The sequence below is a fragment of the Chelonia mydas genome, chromosome 3, assembly GCF_015237465.2.
Source record: "Chelonia mydas isolate rCheMyd1 chromosome 3, rCheMyd1.pri.v2, whole genome shotgun sequence".
NCBI classification, from domain to species: domain Eukaryota; kingdom Metazoa; phylum Chordata; order Testudines; family Cheloniidae; genus Chelonia; species Chelonia mydas.
The window spans coordinates 126,447,716-126,471,551 of NC_057851.1; the positions used below are offsets into that span (position 1 = coordinate 126,447,716).

Genomic DNA, 23,836 nt, shown 5'->3' on the forward strand with positions numbered 1-23,836 from the left:
TCGCTTAATATTTTCTTAGTCATGGTACATTTTAGTATGTCAGAAAATTGTAAATGATATATTGCTTATTTACTAGATAGTTAACTTTGTTAATGATCTGTGTCAAGCTGCATTAGGATGGTAACTGGAACTGAATTAAAGAACCTTAAGTGTTTTCAATATATAAACTTTTATCAAAACATGCTTCACATTTACAACTAAAATGATTTATTAAAGGAACAGAGGTATTAGCTGTAATCAGTGAATTAAATTGATTAATTCAGGTCAGCTAGTGAAAATTTTCAAATGTGCCTAACAGAAAGTGACTAGAGCTTAAGCGCCTACTGAAAATGAAAGAGAGCCTCCTAAGTTACTTAGGCTGTACTTCAGACTTTTAAAACTAGTAGATCTCATCCCCTCCCACTTTGTTTGTATTCATAGACTGGAAGAGAGAAGTTTTCCTGCTTTTTCAACTTCCAATGTCTCCACTTTGAAAAAACTAGTCCAAATGGGGAGGGGAGGGAGAGGGGGAGGAATCCTTTCTGTGCCTGCACAAGATGCTACTTGCTGTCAAAAGCTGATTTAGCACTTCCACAAACTCTAGTTCCAGGTTCAAGCAAGCTATTTCCACCGTCTCAGTGGAGTGACTCTCTTTAAAACATCATGCTGGAATGGTTCACCTCCAGCTCTGAAATTTATTGTGGTTGGCATGATTGATGGGTGATTAGATGCCCATGTCATTGCAGTATCTTCTTCAGCAGTTGGGCATCTACCCCGCTACTTTGGGTTAAAAATATTGGCAAGAAAATGAGGTGGAATAAGCGTTTGATACATCCATTTCCTTAATGCCTACAATTTAACTTTGTTGTTGGGTATTTCTTTCTTCAATGTCTCAAAGTTCTTTCCAAATTTCAACAGCAATTGAGCAGCAATCTTTCTACAGTTTGTCCAAGGCTATGGAAAGAGGTTTCAGTATATTCACCATACCTTTCTACATTTCTCTTTAGTCCAATGTTGACTACTTTAGCTGTGATAGTTCCATCTATTTTAAATCACAATTTTCTTCACAAATTGTCATCTGAACAGGTCAGTTCTTAATAGCTCAAAGCTGTCAACCACTGAATTCCATTGTACACCTTGGTGGAGAATTAGGCCTGGTCTACACACGGGCGTGGGGGAGTGGGGAAATCAATCTAAGTTACACAACTTGAGCTACGTGAATAATGTAGCTGAAGTCAACGTACTTAGATCTACTCACAGCAGCGTCTTCATTGCGGTGAGTCAACAGCGGACACTCCACTGTCAACTCAGCCTGCGTCTCTCACTCCGGTGGAGTACGGGAGTCGACAAGAGAGCGCTCGGCAGTTGATTTATCACATCTAGACTAGACGCAATGAATCGACCCCCGCTGGATTGATCACTGCCCATCAATACTGTGGGTAATTTATACAAGCCCTTAGCTTGGATCATGCTGCTCTCAGTGAAGATGAAGCAAAGGGTTGTTACAGAACTATTTTGCAATTTCAACAATTTCCTTTATTCCTGCAGTTGTAGCCAAAAAATTAAATACAAGATGCGTCAGATGAGCACGGCACCCACATAAGTAGTTTCAGGTTCCCTTCATTATCTTCTTCTACATTTCTTCTCCTCTTTGCTACATTTGCAGCATTGTTTGTGACAAAGCAGTGCACTTGACACTTGAATTTTTGATCAGTTTGTTATAGCATTTACTGCTATGTCTCAATATTCTGCTACATGGGTATTTCCTGATGTGTCAATTGTTTCTGTAAAATAGACACCACCATCTTCTGTTGTCACACAAATACATATTACTGGATCATTGTGTACATTGCTCCACCTATCAAAACTCAGACTAACGAATTTCCCATCGATTTTTTTTTGCACATTGTTCAATTTCCTTTTCATACACTCTACTCAGCAATCTTCCAGAAATGTCTGCTCTGCCAGGTAGAGTGCAGCCTGGTCGTAATGACTGAAACATGTCAATTAAATGTTTGTTCTGAACAAGACAAAAGGGAGTCACATAAATGAACCAAACTATTTTTTCATCTATGGAGTCTGGCTAGAGTTTGCTGGTCCTGGTTACAAACTCACGCATGCTTTTACTGGACAATGAAAAAAAGTCTTTTTTGATATACAGGTAATTTACTATCTGACATAAAAGTTAAGTTGCAGCACTGCTGGTGGTACCAGCAGATGACTCTAAAGTTGTTCACATTGCAGATGGACACTCATAACCCCTTATGTCTAAGCTGGACCCTGAAACTAAAATGTAAGAGAGTCACTCTCACTCATTAAGAATATAGAGTGCACTGCTTTAAAAAAAAAAAAGAAATTGTAAATGAAAGATTCTGCCTACTGCAGCTGTTTGTGCTACTGTTCAGATGATATAATTTACTCTGAACCCAGTTTCATAGGGGAAATTAATAAATCATGGGATAATCTAAATCTATTTAAACCCTTATCTCTAGCATTTGGAAAAAACATTTTTAAAGGTTAAAATTCCTAAATGTCTAATAAAACTTTACTTTTAAACAGGAAATCTTCCTAGGAAATTCACCTAGGATGTCTGATATTGAGCAATAAAAAAATTTCATAAATCCAGCAGTAATCTTAAAAATGTAATTGATAAATACGCCCACAACAAATTGCCAATTATATTTTGAACACTAACACTTTGAAATTCATAAATAATCCACCAAACCAAAAAAAAAGCCAAAAAAAAAAACCCACCACATTTCTGACAATCTATGACATGGCAGACAGTCCATAAGAATAGCGCAAAAATAAGTTTACTAACCAGGATAAAGCCCTTAATACAATGCATGGCCTATTGTGCCATATTTATAATGCCAGATCTCAAAAGTTAGATTTCTTCCCCTCCCCCCCAATTCTGTCTTCATACAGGAAAAACAGCCTTTAACTCAAAGTTTTTGATAGAGGCACATATATTCAGTACAATTATTTTTTATTTAAAATTTTTGAGGGATTATAACAAATTTAGGCTTTAGCAGATTTTGTAATAAATTCAAATTTCATTTACAAAAAATTTATTTATTTTTAAAAAATCATTTCCCTCCAAAAATAATTGATTTTTTATTCATCCTGGGTAAAACACTGCAGATAGGACAATGGTTTTTGAGTTACTAAAAGGAGTATATAACACAACCCTGGAATATCAGCACATTCCCTCAGGTTCAGGGAACCAAGAATATCCCATGACAAGAAACAAGAACATCTCCCTCTAAGACTGCAAGAAAACACCACAGCAGTCAAACTGACTATTTTTGGTAATAGTATTTATTTTTCTTTAATTGATCCATTTGATGAGGCTGTTGCATTTTTAACTTATTTAAAGTATGATAGATCTAAGCCCTGGTCTACACTGGGAGGGGAGAGGAGGAAATCGATCTAAATTACGCAACTTCAGCTACGTGAATAACGTAGCTGAAGTCGACGTACTTAGACCTACTCACCGTGGTGTCTTCACTATGGTGAGTCAACTGCTGCCGCTCCCCCATCGACTCTGCCTGCGCCTCTCACAGCGGTGGAGTACAGGAGTCAACGGGAGAGCACTCGGGGATCGATTTATCGCATCTAGACTAGATTGATCTGGCGGGTAGTGTAGACATACCCTAAGATTGTAAGCTGTTCAAGTCAGGGACCTGTCTAAATAGAAAAGCAGCAGAGAAGATGAGGAGCAGGATAAAACATACAAGCAGCAACTGGAGAGGTTATGCATGTATTCTGGTGGTTCCAGAGGTGTTTTTTTTTAAATCCACCTCCTTCATCCCTCCCTTGTTTCCCTCAGCACCACTGCCTTGCTATATTCACTTCCCCATCACTATACCAAAATAAAAGTGCCTACCCTTTAGCAACTACCTTCCACCCAGTCTTCCTCATTTGGGGCTGAATGAATCTACAAAAAAAGGAACAAAACAAAACAAAAACAAAAAATTAATGCTACTCTGAAGCTATCCAAAGTCTCATGTTTTGGAAGGTAGTTTCTGGAACAGATTGAAAGCTGGCTCTCATGGATATTCTATCTCCACAGTCTTGGAGCAGCTCCTGTCTCACACAAGGGGCTAACTCCCCAGCATCCGGAATAACGAATAACCAAATTTTTCCACCATTGACACGTGGGGGGGCCGGGGGGGGGGTTGAAACCATTCTAGTTATAAATTAAGTATTCTACTCTCCGCTTCATGCACATTTCCTTTTGTAGTGCATATGGAGCATTAGCCAGGCTAAACCTGGCACAGTGATCCTGAAAGCAAATGAAGTATGCTGTGATGCTCAAATAAAAGTGGCAGAAGACCACACTCCGCAGAGTCATTTTTGTATGTCCTGACCGACACAAAGAATCTTTATGGCATTTCTGCAAGTTTGCTCCCAGTTCCCTTTGCCCTTCTCTACTAACTTTTGGGATTGTCAACTTTACAGACACATTACCTGTTGTCAGCAAGTAGTATCAGCAACCGGTGCAGCTGAACTTTTGATGCACAGTTTAGTTGCAAGTGTGAATGAGCACAGACCACGTACAGTTAAGAACCATGTTCATCATAGTTTTTGCCTTGACAATACATGCAGCTCAAGCGTTCAGCACCATCCAAACAGATTATACGACTTTGGTTGGAATTTCGCCACTTTTATGAGTTAACGTTTTTAGGGTTAAAGTATGTGAACTTAATCAGTCAACAATCTTGTTAAGATTACTCCTGTACAAGTAATCTTGACTAATGTGGGGGCTCTCTTATATCCTACTGGAGGTACTGAGCAATCAGCATGGGGTCATTTCTAATGGAGACAACGCAGAAGAGTTGTCCTAAGCACCACCAAACTATCTTAAAATGTATACTTTTGTCGGAGAAAAACACAGTTCTCGCTCTCAGGTTGGGTGCAGCAAGTCAGATACACTATTATCTCAAGCAATTGCACAGAGGGAGAGTGTGCACTAGGACACAGGGTTTCCCCCAACTAGGCAGGTCTCTCTAAAGATAAACAATTAGAGCAAGCATGTGTACCTTTATTACAGACAATAATAAGCAACAGCTGCATATTGTTTATACATATTCTTTCAGGATATCTTATTTTTCCCCTCACAAATTTCTCTTAGTCTACATTCTATTCTTATCTAAGACAAGGTCACAACTACCTCTTTCACAGTTCTTTTCCCACTCACTCCGCATTATCCCCGCTTCTACAAATCTCACGTTATTAAAGCTGGAGTTAGCCTGACTCCTGCTCATTTCAGAGGCCTGCACCAAATTCCCTTTATCTACTTCCACACTTTCATCTAACCATTTGGTTAACATTAAGAGAACATACAACAGGAGTGAGTGATTTTTGCCGTGTTGTTTTAGCCTGCTGGTCCCAGGATAGGAGAGGAGACAAGGAGATAACATTTTACTGTTGGTGAAAGAGACAAGCCTTAAAGCTACACAGAGTTCAAGTCTTCTTCTACAGGAGAGATGTCAGTTTCCATTTGTTGGAAATTATTCCTCGGTTTGATCTAGCAGTCTGTAGCAAATCAGGAGTTTAGCCACCAATAGCATGTGAGCATGTAAATAAATAATTAATCAATGTATAAACACAAGGGGCAAAATTCAGATTGTAACTTTACTCAGTTTTTGCTGTGGTACGTATGAGGCAACACACAAAATGTGACTGATTCGTTAGATATGGGACCTTTTTTTTTTTCTGGGTAACAGTTTTTTCGTCATGGTGAAGACCAGAGTAGATATTTGTGCCTGGGATAGCAAATTTTATAACAATTCTAGAAGGCTTCTTTAGCAGATTAAGAATTCAGAAGTGGCTCACTGGTAAACCCCACTTCCTAAGCCTTATAAATATAGCAAGCAGACCGTGTACTTCTGGGAGTGTCCTATTAGAGTTTTATGCATTTACATCTAAATCTTCTCATATGTGGCTCTTTCAAGTCTCAAAAAAAAACAAAAAACAAACACCCAATTTTTTTCTACTCTTAATTAATATTCTGCTTATCCCAGTTTTCCTCGATGTACATGGATTTTTCACACCTTCTTGCATTCTACCAGGCCTATGGATTAATAAGCAATTTTTTACCCTGAGATAGTCATTCCTTATAGAATGGTTAAAAAGAAGTGAACAATTTAAATATGGTCAGACAAAAACTCCTATACATAGGCAATCACTTCACACCCTCTCCCTCTTCCCCCGAAAAAAGCAGTACATGATTTCCTATACCTGCAAAGCAACACCTGAGGACTAAATTTCAAAACAAAAAGAAGTTAAAATTCATATTTGAGGAACTTCCCCCCAGCACAAACAGTGAGCAGGACTGAAAAGAAAATACCTTATAGGCAATCAGATCTGATATTAAGGAGATTCTTTTCAAAATTGAAATAATCATTGAGACGCACAGAACCCTGTTAGCAGCAGCACCAGCAGAACCAAAAGATATGAAAATGCATTTCACGGCAGAAGGAAGCTGTCCTGAAACATTCTAGAGGCAAGAAAGAAATCAGCTACCCAGGTCATAAGAATCATCATCATTCCTGCCATCAAACTGATACAAAGAAGGAAGATTAGGTAGAATAGAGAAGAATACAAGAGATCATTGGGGCGCCCTTCTAATTATAATTGCAACAGAACCAGAGCTTCCTCAGATACCCACAAAGGTTGTGTGAAAGAAGAGTGATCTGACTTACAAAGAGAACTTGGATAATACATCTGCAAACTTCTGGTAGCTGGCAAAACCCATAAGGAAGAAATCACCATGGAAAAAAGAAATTTAAGGCTCTGCTCCAATGCAAATAAAAAAAGGAGGCAAATAAATGAATATTTATCAATATTCATATAGTTAAACAGGATATAGTACTAAATTATATTTTAAAAAATTCCAGTTAACAGAAAGCAGATGGTTCCTTTACAGAATCATTACTCTTTTAGAGGTGCAATGGGATAATAAGGATATTTAATTTTTCTTTTAAAATTCATAGATCTTTTCATTTGCCTAAGCATATGGGCGAGGGAAACTGACCTCATGGATAACGACTGGTAATCCAGGACATCAAGGCTCTGGAAATGCTAAGCTGGAGACAGACTTTAGCAATCTTTCAAAGGTTAGTTTATTCCCTCAAAGCAGTACAATACAGCAATTCCTAGACCAGCCATAGACAAGGCAAGCACTATGGTTCTGGAAAAGTATGAAGCAGGGGAGGGGAAAGATATACACATCTCAGGGTAGCTGGTTTGCAAAAGTAACCTTTTTCCACCTTTCCCCTCCACACGCAAACTTTTTGGTAACCTCTGTTTTTATTTGCATTTTAGTTAAAAAGATTGGGCCCATGCTTTTCTGTTCCAGTACTGTCATCTTTACTATACTCAATGGTCCTTGCCAGAGCATTGGTTTGTCTGGTGAAGGACAGACCCCACCTGAATGGCTTATCCTCCAAGCAAAAGCCTAATATTCTTCTGAAGGACTTCATCTGAACTATGACATCCCCCAAATGGCATTTTCCTTCAGAGGGTGATACCAGCATGTTTTTGGATTTGATGTCAACAAGTCCTAAGTTGCAAACTCCAGCAGGTCCAAGCCTATTAAAGCCATGCTGCAGGATGAAACTCCAACAGCATCAAGCTGCAGAGAAAAAAGTTGCTATATCTAAAACGTGAGCCATTTGGAACAAGCACAATTCATCACGCTCTACCACAGCACCGCAGGCGTTCATGCTCACGAGTGCTGGACTGCTAGCTTTAGGTGGTGGGAGTGGCAGATGAAGGAAAGAAGAGTATAGCACAGATGCATTTGTTTAGAAAAAGACATTAGATGGTATGAAAACCAATGGCAGAGAAAGATCTAGTGTTTGATCTATACCAGCCTTGACAATGTCCTCTTAGGTATGTCTCGGGGCTTGAGTTAAGGGGCTGTTTAACTGCAGTGTAGATGTTTGGGTTTGGGCTGTAGCCCGAGTTCTGGGCCTCTCCCACCTCACAGAATCTTGGAGCCCAGGCTCCAGCCCAAGTGTCTACATCACAATTAAAGAGCCCCTTACCTTGAGCCCACGCCACGTGGCGTGGGCCAGCCGCAGGTTTTTAATTGCAAGGTAGACATACCCTTAATGACTCTCAGGGCTGGTCTACACTTAAAAGGCTGCAGCGGTGCCCATAGCACTTCACTGAAGATGCTACCTACACGGTTGGGAGGGCTTCTCCTGTTGGCGTAGGCCAGGGGTCTCAAAGTCCCGGTCCACGGGCCATTTACGGCCTGAGAACCTTCCCACTGCGGCCCGCGGAGGAGAGACGCATGCAGTCATGCTGCCAGCAATGTCTGCTGTAGGCACCGCCCACCACAGCTCCCATTGGCTGGGGGAGAGGGACAGAGATACCATCACTAGTTGCTGGGCAGAGTCAGCCATGGAGGCAGCGTTACTTTTTTCCACTATCTGATGCACATCTTGCTGCAGCCCCTGAGGCAAATCAACAAACTGACAGAACTGAAGCATTGCCAGGTGTCTGGCAAACACTAAAAACTCTCTGGCAGGCAAAGAACTGTATAAAGCTGCATGACAGTTTTATTATTTCTAAGAAATTTGAAATAAAAAAATACAATATAAACGTTTTCTTTTCTGAAGACCATCTTCAGTAACATTACTGGCCTGCTGGGAGGATTACTGGCCTGCTGGGAGGACTGCCACTGACCCTAGGGTAAATTGAATTGGAGACCCCTGGTGTAGGCAATCCATCTCCCCAAGAGGCAGTAGCTGTGTCAACGGGAAAAGCCCTCCTGTTGGCAGTTAGAGGGATTGTATCCCTGACCATCTTGGCTAATTTCCATTGATAGACTTATCCTCCATGAACTTATCTAATTCTTTTTTGAACCCAGTTATACTTTTGGCACTCAACATCCCCTGGCAAGGAGTTCCACAGGTTGACTCTGCATTGTGTAAAGAAATACTTCCTTATGTTTAAACTTGCTGCCTATTAGTTTAATTGGGTGACCCTGGTTCTTGTGTTATGCGAAGGGATAAATAACACTTTCTTATTCACTTTCTCCACACACCATTCGTGATTGTATAGACCTCTCTCATATAACGCCTTAGTTGTCTCTTTTTCAAGCTGAGAAATCCCATTTTTTAATCTTTCCTCATATGGAAGCTAATTTTGCTGTCTTTCTTTGTACCTTCCCCAATTCTAATATATCCTTTCTGAGATGAAGCAACCAGAACTGCATACAGTATTCAAGGTGTGGGCTGAAAGAGGACTACTTTTATCTGACTAAAAGAACAAAAAAAAAGTTTCCTTTATAAGTTCCTTGTCAGAATATAGCTGTCCAGAAGAGCAGGCAGGCTTCGAGAAATGAATGTTCTTAACGATCACTGAAGTCCTACATTACACTAGTATCAAAGTGTTACACGATTATGCTTTCCTTCCTTTCTTTCTCACCCTTGGAATTTCAAAAGGAAGCCACGAAGCATGCTGTCTGAATACAAAGTCCCTTGCCAACACAAAACAATTAGATGAACAGACTACAGGAGCATTGGAGAACAGCCTATTTTGTGATACAACCACAACAGAGAGCAGTCAAGCATATTCCTTACAGCAGTGGTCTCCAAACTTTTTGGATCGTGCACCCCCAGGACCAGCTCTAAGGAATGAAAAAAGAAAAAAAGAAGAGCAGCTGCGGCCGGCGTGCCGCCGAAGACAGAGCAGGGAGAGCTGCGCTGCGGCCGGCGTGCCAGCAGCACTCCTTCAGCGGCGCTCCTCCTGCCGTGCACCCCTAGGGATGGTCTTGCGCACCCCACTTTGGAGACCGCTACCTTACAGGAACAGCAACAAGTGAAAGTGACAGAGTGGGAGATCAAACAGTTGACCTGGCAGCCACTGCTTTTCTCATACTAAGAGAAGTTACCTGCAGTGATGTTGCAGCTGTGTAGGTCCCAAGATATTAGACAAGATGAGGTAATATATTTTATTGGACCAACTTCTGTTGTTGACAGAGACAAGCTTTCGAGCTACACAGAGCTCTTCATGTCTGGGAAAGGTACTGAGTGTGTGTCACAGCTAAATACAAGATTGAACAGACAGCTCACATTCTAAGGAATTATTCAAGGTGAAGTGGCCAGTTAGCCTATAGTCACAGGACAAAAAGGAAGGATAGTGAGTTACAGACTATTGTAATAAGCCATAAATCCAGTGTCTTTATTAAGATCATGATTTTTAATGTCTAGAAAAGTTATGAATTTAACTTCTCGGGCTCATGTTTTGAAAGTGTTGTGCAGGTTTCCTTTGATGGTGAGGACTGAGAGGTGAGATATAGAATAAGGCACTTTGTGAAACATATTTTACCCACAGAGGGTAAGGTGTTTTTGTCTTATCATTTTTCTGTGTGAGTTCATTCGAGAGCATAGTGATTGATTGTCTGGTTTTATCCACACAGTTGTTATTCGGGCATTTAGTGCACTAGATGAGGTACATCACACATTGTGATAGGCATGTGCAGGACCCATGGAACTTGAAAGGTGTGTTGTAAAGGGCATTGATCATTGTAGCAGTGGAGATATGTCTGCAGGTTTTGCATCTGTTGTTTTGAGAGGGTATGACACTGCTTTGAGAGTGTGTCCTGGGTTGCTGTGAGCTTGCTTCTGATAAGCGTGGAAAGGTTGGGGGGGGTGTTTGAAGACAAAAGTGTGTGCAGGAGGGTGTTTCAGGAAAGATTTCTTTCTGTCTAGGGTCCCCATCAAGTATGGGTTGTAGATATTTGATGATATCCCATATGGGTTCCAGCATGGGGTGGTAGGTGACAAGTAGGGGTGTGTAATCAGAGAGGATTCAATTTCTGTACTGAAGCACGTTCTCTCGGGGCATTTGGGTGGCCCATTCCATGATGCGATTTATTTCTCTGGAGGAGCGCTCTTGTTTGATGAAGGCGGGTCTGAGTGTGTTAAGCAGCATATTCCGGACTTTCTACTCGGCGCATATTCTGTGGTATCTAAGTGCCTCGATACCACTAAACAGATTTATTGGTGTGTATGCAGTGGTTACTGGATCTAAGAAGTAGGTGTGGCAATCCATGCATTTCTTATATACAGTTGTCTGAAGGAGACTGTGGTCTCCATGAAGTTAATGCCAGAGTGGGAGTGTTCCACAGAGTTTAATAGACGGGCGGTGAATGTTGAAGTTGTGGTGGAAATCTATGAAGGAATTTAAGCTGCCTGTCTGGAGAATGAAAATACCATTGATGTAACTCAGGTATATCACTGGTTTTGTCGTGGGTGAAACCAGACAGACAATCACTACACACTCGAATGAACTCTCATAGGAAAATGATAAAAGACAAACACACCCTATCACCTATAGGTGAACACTTTGTGAAAAGTGACCACTCTATATAGGACCTATTAGTCCTCATACTCAAATGAAACCTGCACAAAACTTTCAAAACATTTGCCTGGGAACTTAAATTAATAACTTTACTGGACTCTAAAAATGGTCTTAATAAAGACAGTGGATTTATGGCTTATTACAACAATCTGTAACACACTAGCCCCCCTTTTTATTCAATTACTACAGGGGTATTAACTGTCCGCTTCACCTTGAATGGCTCCTTAGAATATGTGCTAACTATTTATGCTAAACTATCCGTTTAATCTTGTATTTGGCTGTGACACTGCATACCTTTCCCATACCTGAAGAACAGCTGTGAGAGCTCGAAAACTTGCCTCTCCCCCCAACAAAAGTTGGTCCAATAAAAGATATTTCCTTACCCAGCTCGTCTCACTAAGAGAAGTGCTATATATGCATGTCAGTCAGTTGAGTCTCTCGCCAATATTCTGGTACCAACACAGCAACACCACCACTGCATACAATCAGACATTTCCCAAAAAACAGTGAAGAGTTTAGAATGATCAAACTGCCAAATTTTACTATAATACAAGCAAATTAAGGCTGGTTTTCCCCTGCTCCTCCACACAGACTCCTACTTTATCCATTTCTCATATTTCTCTCAAGATGACTCACTCCTGGCTCAACTAACCTCCATTTGCTAAACAAACCTGGAAACAAATGACTACAGACAAAATGCAGCGTGTGTACCCATAGAGCAAAACTTGTTATCAGAGAAAAGAAGGTAGGAGAAAAAACTGAAAAGGGACATTGTTCCTCAAAGGCACAAGGGGTTGTCTAAAAGCCTCAAACTTTCATATGGTAGTATAAATAAATCCCACTAGATAACAGTTTTACAATTGGTAGGTCTAATTTTGGGTCTAAATTGTTGGAATGTTTATTCAAGTATTACTTGCTAAAACCTTTTTATTTTTAAAAAAATAAAAAACAAAACATGGCTAATTGGCTAGCATTTTCCAGTGCACTAATTAAAAAAATAAGCCACTTTTCTATTAATTTCTGACAATAGAAAAGAAAAGTTCTGTGGGTATCTTTTACTGCTCCTTTACAAATGTATACTGTGCACTTCAAAGTGGTCAGAATTTATTTTTGGTATCTTTGATAACTGTGCTAAAATGCAAAAGTTCATCTTTCATGCTTAGCAACAGACAGCTTTTTAGGACTGTTACCATCTTCCCCCTCCTCCCCCCTCCCGTGGGCTTTTGTGGAATTTTAAATATGGATTTATCTTTTTATAAAATAAAGTTACCAATATTATTACACTTGAATTAATGTAATCTAAAAACAAAATATTCTTCCTGATTTTTAACCTTGTGAGTGTTAGAAGCATCTAGTCTTCCCTGTTTTTTCCAGAGGGCTCCTAAATGTGGAGTAGGAGTGTGACATCGCAATAGAACAACAGGATCTGCATCTTTCTCAGCCCTTTCCCCGCCATCAGTTGAAGACAGGGACAGAGAAATGTTAGATCATCAGTCAGCATGACCTCCCACCACAAATGAGAGCTGGAAAAATTGTTACTCAGGTAATTGCAATAACTATTCTAACACCAAACCTCCAGTCTTCTAACGTATAAAGAAACTTTAAAGTACATCACAAATTAACAATGAAGAATACAAATGTCCACTATGGTTCACAATTAGCCTGCCCAAGTCAAATATGCACCATAACTACATATTTAATTGTTTCAAAACAAAGAGTTCTAGATATAATGATAAATAGGTGAGATGCCATTAGTGCCAGCCAGTCCATGCATCTCACAGGGCACAGATTTGATTAAAGAAAAACACCACCAAATCTCAGGATCAGATTCCTATCTTAAATAAATAGCATATGTCACTTCAGTGCAGGAAGAGAAATATTACGGTGAATGAAGTCAAACTATGCCTATGCCCCAGGGTCTCACTCCTGGCCCGGAGGGCTCCTCCCCTTCCCCGCCCCCTGCTGGACCCTGGAGTTTTTCTAGCATGTTGGGGGGCGTGAAGGGGGGCTCAAAGAAAAAGGCTGAGAACCCCTGTTGTAGGAAACCACTTAAAATGAAGTGGGCAATTATGGGTTAGCAGGCAATGGGTGTATTACAAATAGACAAAATGAGCCATAAAACCAGAGCCCCTGTTGAGTCCATGCTTTTTTAATGTCTAGCAGAGTTATGAATTTAAGTTCCCAGGCTTGTCTTTTGAAGGTGTTATACAGGTTCTCTTGAGGAGGAGATCAAATATGGAGAGCTCACTTTGTGAAAAGTGTATGTCCACAGGAGATATGGTGATTTTGTCTTTTATCATTTTTCTATGAGTTCATTTGAGAGACCAGTGATTGCTCTGTTTCACCCACATAGCTGTTGCTGGGGCATTCGATGCACTGAATGAGGTATACCACAGGTCGTAATAAGCACATGCACCCATGAATCTTGAAAGGTATGTTGTGGGAGATATTGATCATCATAGCAGTGGAGATAGGTCTACAGATTTTGCGTCTGTTCTAAGAGAGTCTGGTACCATTTTAGTTGGTGTGTCCTGTTCTGTGGGGAGCTTTCTTCTCCTGATGAGCCTGGTTGGGGGTTGTCTGAAGGCTAGAAGAGGGGGTGTGGGAAAGATTTATTTCAGGATGTGGTCCCCAACAAATATGGGTTGTAATTGTTTGATGATCCCCTGAATAGATTCCAGTGTGGGGTGGTCAGTGACAACTTGGGACATGAGGTCAGTGGGTAGTTTTTTTCCTGTATTGAAGCAGGTTCTCCTGGGATATTTGGGTGGCCAATTCCATGACGCCATCTACTTCTCTGGAAGAGTAGCACTGTTTAGTGAAGGCATTTTAAGTGCATTTAGACATGTGTATCGGACTCTCTTTAGAGCAAGTAGAGAGTGAGTAGAGCGTAAAACACCCCACTGCCTGCTAACCCTTAGTTGTCCTGGTGGTGGGCCTTAAAATGAAGTGGGTGTGTTTGGGCCAGTATCTTCCATGGGACATGAATTGAGAGTATAAAATAGTATAAAATCACCTCTCTAATGCCCCACCTATGCTGAAGGCAACAACAATGCTTGGAAGAGTAAGACTTTAAACTGAGGAGATTCCTTCTTAGCCTGAGACCAAATTCACCCTGTTTATTAAGAATTGTGAGCTGCCTGTAACATCTATTAGGGTGAGAAAACCTGCTTGATTCAAATCTTGCTTAGTCTGATAAGCTTTAGAATTTAGACTGCAATTTTACTTTTATTTCTTTTGTAACCATCTTTGTCCTATAAGCTTAACACTTGTAATCACTTTAAAAAAAAAAATCTATAATTCTGTAGCTAATAAACTTATTTTAATATTTTATCTTAACCAGTGAGTGTCTGAAATGCTTGGGGAAATCTGCTCATATTACAAAGGCTGGTTCATGTTCACTGTCCTTTGATGAAGTGGCAAACTAATGAGCTCACATTGTTCAAGAGAAGGTCTTAAGCAGCATAAAGTGGTAGATTACTGGGGTGCAAGGCTGGGGAGATTTGCTGGTGTCTCACTCTGTATAGTTCATGAGTGGTTTAGAGAACATTCATGTAACTTAGCGGGGTGTGTCTCTGCATGCTCCCAGCTGAGTGATAGTGCCTGGAGGGGTTTGCTGCTTGTCACTACCCAAGCACTGTGAGAGAGTCCACGCTGGAGAGTTAAAGAGGCACAGCGGTCCCAGAGTTCAAGGCTGTGCCAGAGGGAATCCTATTTTCCCTGCTGGTCAATGGCTCACAATGATTGTTTAACACCCATTTGGGTGTGGGTGGCCACTTTTGTTGTCACTGGAGAGCTAATTGTGGGTGTCTCCTAAATTCACAACATATTTCAACCACCATATAGAAAAAGCTCATAACTTTGTACCACTAATGATATACATATTTTGACAGAACAATGAGTTTCAGCAGATCATGACGTTTCATATGGTACTATACAAGGCATGCTTTGCATGAAACATCGCAACCATATACAAATGATGAATGTGGGGGTTACAGAGTGCTATTTTGAGGTACAGCATGTCACAACCACATGAAAATTTGAGTAAAAAATTCAAAGCAATACTGCTGCACCTTTGGGAAAAAATATAGAGAGCAAAATCAGTAAGTGACCTCTGGTAGTGAGCAATACTTAAAACATCTCATTGCTGGAAGCAAACATCACCAAATACTCTGCACATTATGTCTACTTGATACAAGTTAGATCTAAGTTTAAACAAAAAGTGCATTTAGAATTCATTTTGCGGGCAGCTTGTAATATGTAAAGTCATTTATTGCAGAAAAGTAGGCCCTTAACATTATAATATGCAGCTACAAGAAAGGAGAGGTTTAAAATTTATCAATATAAAGCTGTTGGTTATATTGAATACTTAACAGATTTGTCTGGAGACTGGTATTTTCTAGAGCAGTATGGTAAAAGTCAGTGTATTACACAGAAAATTTCAGTTCTCCCAGGATTTTATGTGATGAAGTTACCAGTGCCTCTGTGTGCTTTAAGTTTAAAATACACCCAAAACATTGGACAAAATCATTAAGATTAAGAAGGATGGGGAAAAAAAAGAGTCATGCATAGTGTGGGTTTCTAAGGCACAATCAGCCTTTCACATTGAATATTGAATTTACTAACACTAAATATTTTACTGGCCAGTCCAAAAAAATGCTCTGTAGGTGACTGGAATTTAAATCTATCCTCGCTCCAAAAGGTTTAGCTATCAAACAATTTAGAGTTCAATAGCTTCAAAAGAAACCAAAAGCCATAGAACACTTAAACAACCCCTTTTTTCAACATCCATCTAGGATGGTAAGTTTCTCATTCATGATCACCCTGCCTCTACACATCAAATATTAGTACCTTACTTTTAGAGAATCTAACTCCTTGGTGTAGGCCTCAGTTGAGCAGAAGAACAAACTTCTCCCTGGGTCTGGCTTTTATACTCCCAGAGAGAGAGAAAGCGAGCCAGATTCTATTCTAAGTGAAGTGACAGTTCTAGCACCATCTTGGACATTTCCTTCTGTACATGAATTTCCATAAGCACCTACTCCAGAGTTGAGAGATTAGACCCTTCTATCTGAGAGAATGACACCATCAAAAGACTGTTCCATTGGCAAGGAGGAACCGTAACTGAGTAGACTGGTATAGAAGAGAAGACAATATTCCAGAAGCAAAAAGAGTGCAAACTGTTACAGTGATGCTTTTCTAAATCTGCAGACAACTCCCAGAACTACTATTGCTGCTCCCGATACTCTGAGTTTTCCCAAACTACAAAAAAAGTGAAAATTGACTGACTAGTCTTTTCAATTTTCTGTTATACCATTGGGAACCCTGAGGGCAACAAGTGAAGCAGTCAATAATCAGGTCACTTACCTTGGAACAGCTTGGAGAAGTGGAAAGCACCATAGCTATTCACTAGAAAGGGGAAAAAAACCAAACAGACCCTTGTCCCATCATCTTTGCAACAATCAGGATGCTCTGGGATAGGAGGAAGAGGAACATGCATGCACCTTCTCCCTTCCAGCAGCCACAGGGAGTTGGGGTTATTCAAGTTTATCAGATCCCTATTACTGGAGGCTCCAAGGGATGGAACACATCTGGACAGGATACAGGGACAGCTCCCAAACTGAAATCCTAGCTCTTCCCTTTCCAAGCAGGAGAGGGTAGAGATAGAGCTTGATGTCTTACTAGAGTATTGACCCTGGACAATAGGGCCTCTCGTCTTAGTCTACTCTTTAAAGTTACTGTGTGTTAAAAAAATTTCAAGCTGTATGTATGATGCATCTGGGATAGATATGAGGTGGAGGGCTCCGTACAGTGGAAGAGATTGATAGGGTAAGCTACAGAAGTATGGTATGCACATCTTTATAAACACAGAATAGGGATCAGAGAGTTTGAACATATGAAGGCAGAAGTAGCCCACACAATGTAGGGGGAAAAACAGAAAAGGATATGGGGAAGGGAGGAAAAAATGACACAGAAGTCAGAAAGAGACATACCATTACCTATTCTAGGACATAAAAAAAGAGAAGTGAAACTAGATAGAGAGAAAGGTGAGAACGGTCAAAATTGCAATCTTTAAACAAAATAAAAAATTGATTGTGACTTTGTCAGTTCAACACAAATAGGTAGACTGCCCAAACTATTTCATTCCTTTAAACTGCAGAGGTCATGGAAGCACAGGTGTTTTTCCACTGACTAGCAGGCCTAACCCTTCATGTAATAGTTGGCAGGTACAATTGTCAAGCCTTGCTGGTGAAAATATAGGTTTACGAAGACAGGAAAAGTATAGGAAGAGTTCCTGCTGTACTTGACTTCTTCAAAAGTAGAAAGAGACCCAAGTTGAAGTGTCATAGCAATTCTAAACAGAAGGCAGTGAAAAAAAATCTGGTGACATGACTGGCTCAGCTCCTTATCTGTTATAAAGAAAGAACAACCCAGCAGCTAAAAACTGCAGTCCTGAAGTTGCACAAACAGGGCATAAATTATGGTACAATAATAATTCACATGTAGTATATTGTTAGGACATAAGGCTGAAGAAAAATGTTGCATATTATTAAGGAATATTTTAAAAATTGTGCTTACAGCAAGATAAGAACATAAGAATGGCCATACTGGGTCAGACCAAAGGTCCATCTAGCCCAGTATCCGGTCTTCCGACAGTGGCCAACGCCAGGTGCCTCAGAGGGAATGAGCAGAACAGGTAATCATCAAGTGATTTGTTGACCCCCTCAAAGAACATCTATTAAGAGTTCTTTGAAGGGTAAACAAAAATGTGGACAAGGGGGATCCAGTTGACGTAGTATACTTACATTTCCAAAAAGCCTTTGACAAGGTCCCTCACCAAAGACTCTTACGTAAATTAAATTGTCATGGATTGAGAACTGGTTAAAAGACAGGGAACAAAGGGTAGGAATAAATAGTAAATTTTCAGAATGGAGGGGGGTAAGACCAAAGCAAACTGTGAAGAACTTTAAAAAGGTCTCACAAAACTAAGTGATTGGGCAACAAAATGGCAAATGAAATTTAATGTGGATAAATGTAAAGTAATGCACATTGGAAAAAATAACACCAGCTATACATACAATATGATGGGGGCTAATTTAGCTACAACTAATCAGGAGAAAGATCTTGGAGTCGCCATGGATAGTTCTCTGAAGACGTCCATGCAATGTGCAGCGGCAGTCAAAAAAACAAACGGGATGTTAGGAATAATTTAAAAAGGGATAAAGAATCTCTTATTGCCCTTATATAAATCCATGGTATGCCCACATCTTGAATACTGTGTACAGATGTGGTCCCCTCATCTCAAAAAAAAAAAAAAAAAAAGATATACTGGCATTAGAAAAGGTTCAGAAAAGGGCAAGTAAAATGATTAGGGGTTTGGAACGGGTCCAATATGAGGAGAGGATAAGAGGCTAGGACTTTTCAGCTTGGAAAAGAGAAGATTAAGGGGGGATATGATAGAGGTATATAAAATCACGAGTGGTGTGGAGAAAGTGAATAAGGAAAACTTATTTACTTGTTCCCATAATATAAGAACTAGGGGCCACCAAATGAAATTAATGGGTAGCAGGTTTAAAACAAATAAAAGGAAATTCTTCTTCACTCAGCTCACAATCAACCTGTGGAACTCCTTGCGTAAGGAGGTTGTGAAGGCTAGGACTATAAGAGGGTTTAAAAGAGAACTGGTTACATTCATGGAGGGTAAGTCCATTAATGGCTATTAACCAGGATGGGGAAGGAATGGAGTCCCTGGCCTCGGTTTGTCAGAGGGTGGAGATGGGTGGCAGGAGAGAGATCACTAGATCATTACCTGTTAGGTTCAATCCCTCTGGGGCATCTGGCATTGGCCACTGTCAGTGCACAGGATACTGGACTGGATGGACCTTTGGTCTCACCCAGTATGGCCATTCTTCTGTAAGTGATCCATCCCGTTGCCCAATCCCAGCTTCTGGCAAACAGAGGCTCGGGACACCATCCCGGCTAATAGTCAGTGATGGATCTATCCTCCATGAATTTATCTAGTTCTTTTTTGAACCCTGGTTTAGTCTTGGCCTTCACAACATCCTCTGGCAAAGAGTTCCACAGGTTGATTGTGTGAAGAAATACTTCCTTTTGTTAGTTTTAAACCTGCTGCCTATTAATTTCATTTGTTGACCTTTAGGTTTGTGTTACAAGAAGGAGCAAACAATACTTCATTATTATTTACTTTCAATTTTCAAAATAGAGGTATAAAAAGCTACTTACAAATAGCTACTCATAATAAATTTTGTACCAAAATTTTGGACACCATGCCAGCAAAGGCCATTTGCTGGCCAACAAACAAGAACACTTTCCAACAGCAAGCGAGGAGTATGTTCATCATACAACACAAATGAATCTGCAGTTTTGTTGCATGCTATGGGACAATCATAGAACCAAGCACACGTCCCCATCTCCAAATGGTCTCCAAGTGCAATCCACATATCAGAATATTCCAGAGGGCAAAGCAAGGCAGTGAATTTTTATTTCACAAAACTTTTTTGTATTTTATGGCAGAGCAAAGACTGTTGAGACTGAAAAGTTCCTTCAGTATTAAGTGCATTAAGAACAGTTTTCTAAGAAGAGTTTTTCTGAAGCAATTTCATGATGAAATCACTACTCTTCCTTTCCTCAGACAGTTATCAGAGATAGTATCATGAGATGTGTCAACGGTATTATGCTTCATGTAGCCAAAACTGTCCCCTCCCCAATACCACAATGCTGCACAGCAGGAGTAAGCAGGGCAGCATTTTCAACTTATACAATTACACTTGATTACTCACTGAAAGATTATTATATAGCTAACAGCTCAAAACAGGACACTCAACTAGTTTGCACTTCCAAAAAGTGGACTCATTACTACAATCCTCTTCACAGACAGTTGTTTCTCAGGGGTTTGTGGTATTCTGTAGGTTTGGGAGAACCAAAAGTATGTTTTGACCAGTTTATATGTATCTCAAATAATTCATGTGAGCATGTGTCATTATACCACATTAGCAAATGGAACAGTAAATAGAACAGTAGAGACTTGAAATGTGTTGGAGAGAATTAACATTAGCTTTTATCCCCTACTATCAGAACATCTCTCTGAGATTTTATGAGTTTCACTGTCCAATTGCCAGAAATCAGCTGTCATCTATACCCAAAATGTAATTTTCCTCCCTAAAACCCCAGACAGTATGGGGTGGATTTTTTCACACAAATTTGGCTTGGACAAATGCGTATCAAAGCTTTTGACTATGACACTACATCATATTGCTAAATACACTTCAAAGCAAGATGTCATCAAACCCAAACAAATCTAATGCAGTTTCCTCAGGGGGTGATTTCACATAATAAAGTGAATGGGTAAATTCCTGAAAAGTACTAACAAATGAACTACTGCTTTTTTTGCTGCTATGTATTTCAGCTCTATTCAGAAAACACCTACATGCAGTTGTGTGAAGTGTAACTTGCACTTTCATTTTAATTTGGCATTTCAGGGTACTTAAATGAATAATTGATTTATAGTGATCAACAATACATATCAAACAAGAAAAGAAGCTATCCAGAATGACAACAGCAGATTTGTGTAATGGGGGAGGGAAGGAGAAAGGTACAATGTTTTTGGCAGGATTTTTAGAGTTAGCTAGTGCCATAGTAATTAAATTTAACCAACTTTATTTGGGAGGGGGCAGGGTGAATTTGAAGGGGAAACAAGAGAAGTCAGCTTAGATCTTTATTCTCTTTTGAAAAAAATAAAATTTGAAAAAGCCATCTTAACAAGAAGCCCTAGCTGTTTAACAGCTGGCACTCTCAGCAGGGAAACCATATATGCAATAATACCCCACTTTGTTTAAGAGGTACCAAAATCCCTAATTAAGGAGAGGAAGAAGAGGAAAGAACTCCACACTAAATATCACTTTGTAAAAGTTTGTTTGAACTACAACTCTAACACTGTATTAGCAGAACTGTGCCTCTGTAAATATTTAATATAAGACGACATTACTAGTTTGATCAGCACTTCCAATCTGAACAAAATTAACAGAGGGAGCAAGGATTAATGGATTTAGAGCTGGATTCCATCTTTAATTATTTTGATTAAGTGATGGGAACCATACCTCTTGGCCTAATTTATTTAGGGACAGTTGAGTTATATTCAGGAGAGTGACTGCAAAAAGTGATATGTGAAGTTCCACATTTTCTATCATAATGAACAAACTATCTACATTACTGAGTGAAGGGTGGGTATCTTACTGCCGCAAATCAAACTGAAACAGGGATCTAAAATAAAGTGGAGTTCTGTCACACACAATCAGAATAATCTAAAAATCATACTTCCTGACTCTGTTCTGTTGATGCATGAGTCAGACCAGAATCCTGTTCACTCTTTCATAGTACTTGCAGAATCAATATAGCTAAGAGTAGTGAAAACTGTTTACATCAAGTAAGCAAAACATTAACTTAAATTAGGAGTGGCTACATCAGGCAAGAAACCCATTTTTACCATGCCCTTTTTCTAGCCTCGCTACTGATCTTGTGCCCTGCCTTCTAAGCCACAAAGTTAGATGACAGATTAGGCAAAATTTAAAGGACTGAACGTTACACAGACAAACTAATTGAGTTTCTGAAACAAACATTTACAGCATGAACAAGATGAGAAAATAGGCTACTTAAATTAAAATGACCTGTATAGAATGTGCTTCTGCAAGTCTCGGTTTTTTCCCCCATAATGAGGACCATATTTTAAGGAGAGGTTGTCCTCTTGGTCGCCTCCCCTCCCATTCACTACTGCATGAACCACCTCCCCAACCCCACTTGCAATCACAACATCCATGAGCTAACTACAGTAATGGCTTCGGTAGGATAATAGTTCTAGGAAAGTATTTTTCCCTGGCAGAGAAGAAGAGGGGAAAATGGATGTTGTTTGGCATCTGGGAACAAGAACCAGCACCATGTAAACACTCAATTCTCCGCTGCCCCTGAGCTCCACAGACTCCGGGTAGCAAATCTCTGCAGTACTCATTCCCTCACTCACAATCTCCCCTTTGTTGTCCTACCCATCAACTGGGGTTGAAATGACCAATTCACATCACAAATGATGATGCAGAAAGGTGTGCTGAATTATAGTGTTTTACAGTAATCATTCCATGGAGCTCAATACCATGTGACTGATAGGAACTGGGAGGATAAAGATTCTAACAAAACTGTTGAACTCATTCCTACTTCCCCATTGACAGAGTTGTTCTTGGTATTCCTCTTCCCTCCCATACACTATCAGAGGACTAGCTAGATTTTGCTGACAGAGCTTATAAGTACTATAAATCAGTGAATGTTCAGCTGCCCATGTCATGCAAGGAACTTCAACGTGTAATCAAGAAGCATTAAGAAAAAAATGACAGCTTCAAACTCAATAACTTAACACATGTAATACCACTGGTTCATATCTTATCAGCAAAGCTTTTAATTTCACTAAATGTAGGGAACTAAGACTATATCTAGACTAGCACTTTTGTCAGTCAGCGGCGTGAAGAAAAAAAAAAAATCACACCCCAACCGACAGAAGTTACACCAACAAGTGCCAGTGTAGACAGCACTACATCGATGGGAGACACTCTCCCACTGACATAGCGATTGCCGCTTGTTGGGGGTGGTTTAATTATGCCAACAGGAGAGCTCTCTCCCGTCGGCACAGAGTAGCCACACAACAGACCTTACAGCAGTGCAGCCGCAGCAGTACTGCTGTGCCGCTGCAAGGGTCTGCTGTGTAGACAGTCTAATTCAGTCTTAGAGCTTCTGACTTTGGGCATGTCTTCGCTAGCAATGTTAAGTGCTGCCGCGGCAGCGCTTTAACGGGCTGTGTAATCACGGCACCAGTGCTGGGGGAGAGCTCTCCCAGCACTATATACAAAAAAAAACCCCTCCACGAGGAGAACAGCTACTTGCGGTGGGAGCAGGGCTCTTAGCACTGGTGCTCTGTCTACACCGGCACTTTACAAGTGCTGAAACTTGCAGTGCTCGGGGTTGGGGTGGGGTTCACACCCTTAAGCAAGAAAGTTGCAGCGCTGTAAAGAGCCAGTGTAGAGAAGCCCATATACAACTACCCTCTTAGAAAACAAGCCACACTTGTTTTCCAGTGGATGCACAGGTTTATGAAGACAGTATCCACACATTTTCCTATTAAATGTTTATGGAAGACAGTTATTGATGAGAGAACGAACGAACAAACAGAATGAAAAGATGTACAGGTTACATGCACTGGGTGTTATTTTAAGTACCAGCATATAATTTAACCAAGGCATTTAGTTGAATTTTCTAAGATTAAAAACTAACTGTTCTGACTTAATAATTAATGCACACTTTGTATGAATTATTCAACCCTGACTGGAAAGAGGATATGGGTATTTCCTGGGACTTGGACAAAACTAGAGTAGCATAGCAATATTTTTTTTTAGATAATCTAAAAGAACATAATTCA

The 23,836-nt window shown here is 40.1% G+C and overlaps 1 protein-coding gene across 3 annotated transcripts in view; it reads right to left on the reverse strand.

The window, feature by feature from the left end:
- The window catches only part of GALNT2 (polypeptide N-acetylgalactosaminyltransferase 2), a 153,495-nt gene that overhangs the window by 96,024 nt on the left and 33,635 nt on the right, over window positions 1-23,836 (reverse strand). Inside the window, exon 2 of one of the 3 annotated variants that reach the window (XM_037895224.2) lies at window positions 16,729-16,770. The exons of the other annotated variants lie outside the window; for them this stretch is intronic. Within the exon in view, the coding sequence (XP_037751152.1) occupies window positions 16,729-16,761 (33 nt within the window). The 5' untranslated portion in view covers window positions 16,762-16,770. The remainder of the gene's footprint in view (window positions 1-16,728; window positions 16,771-23,836) is intronic. 3 annotated transcript variants of the gene reach the window in all.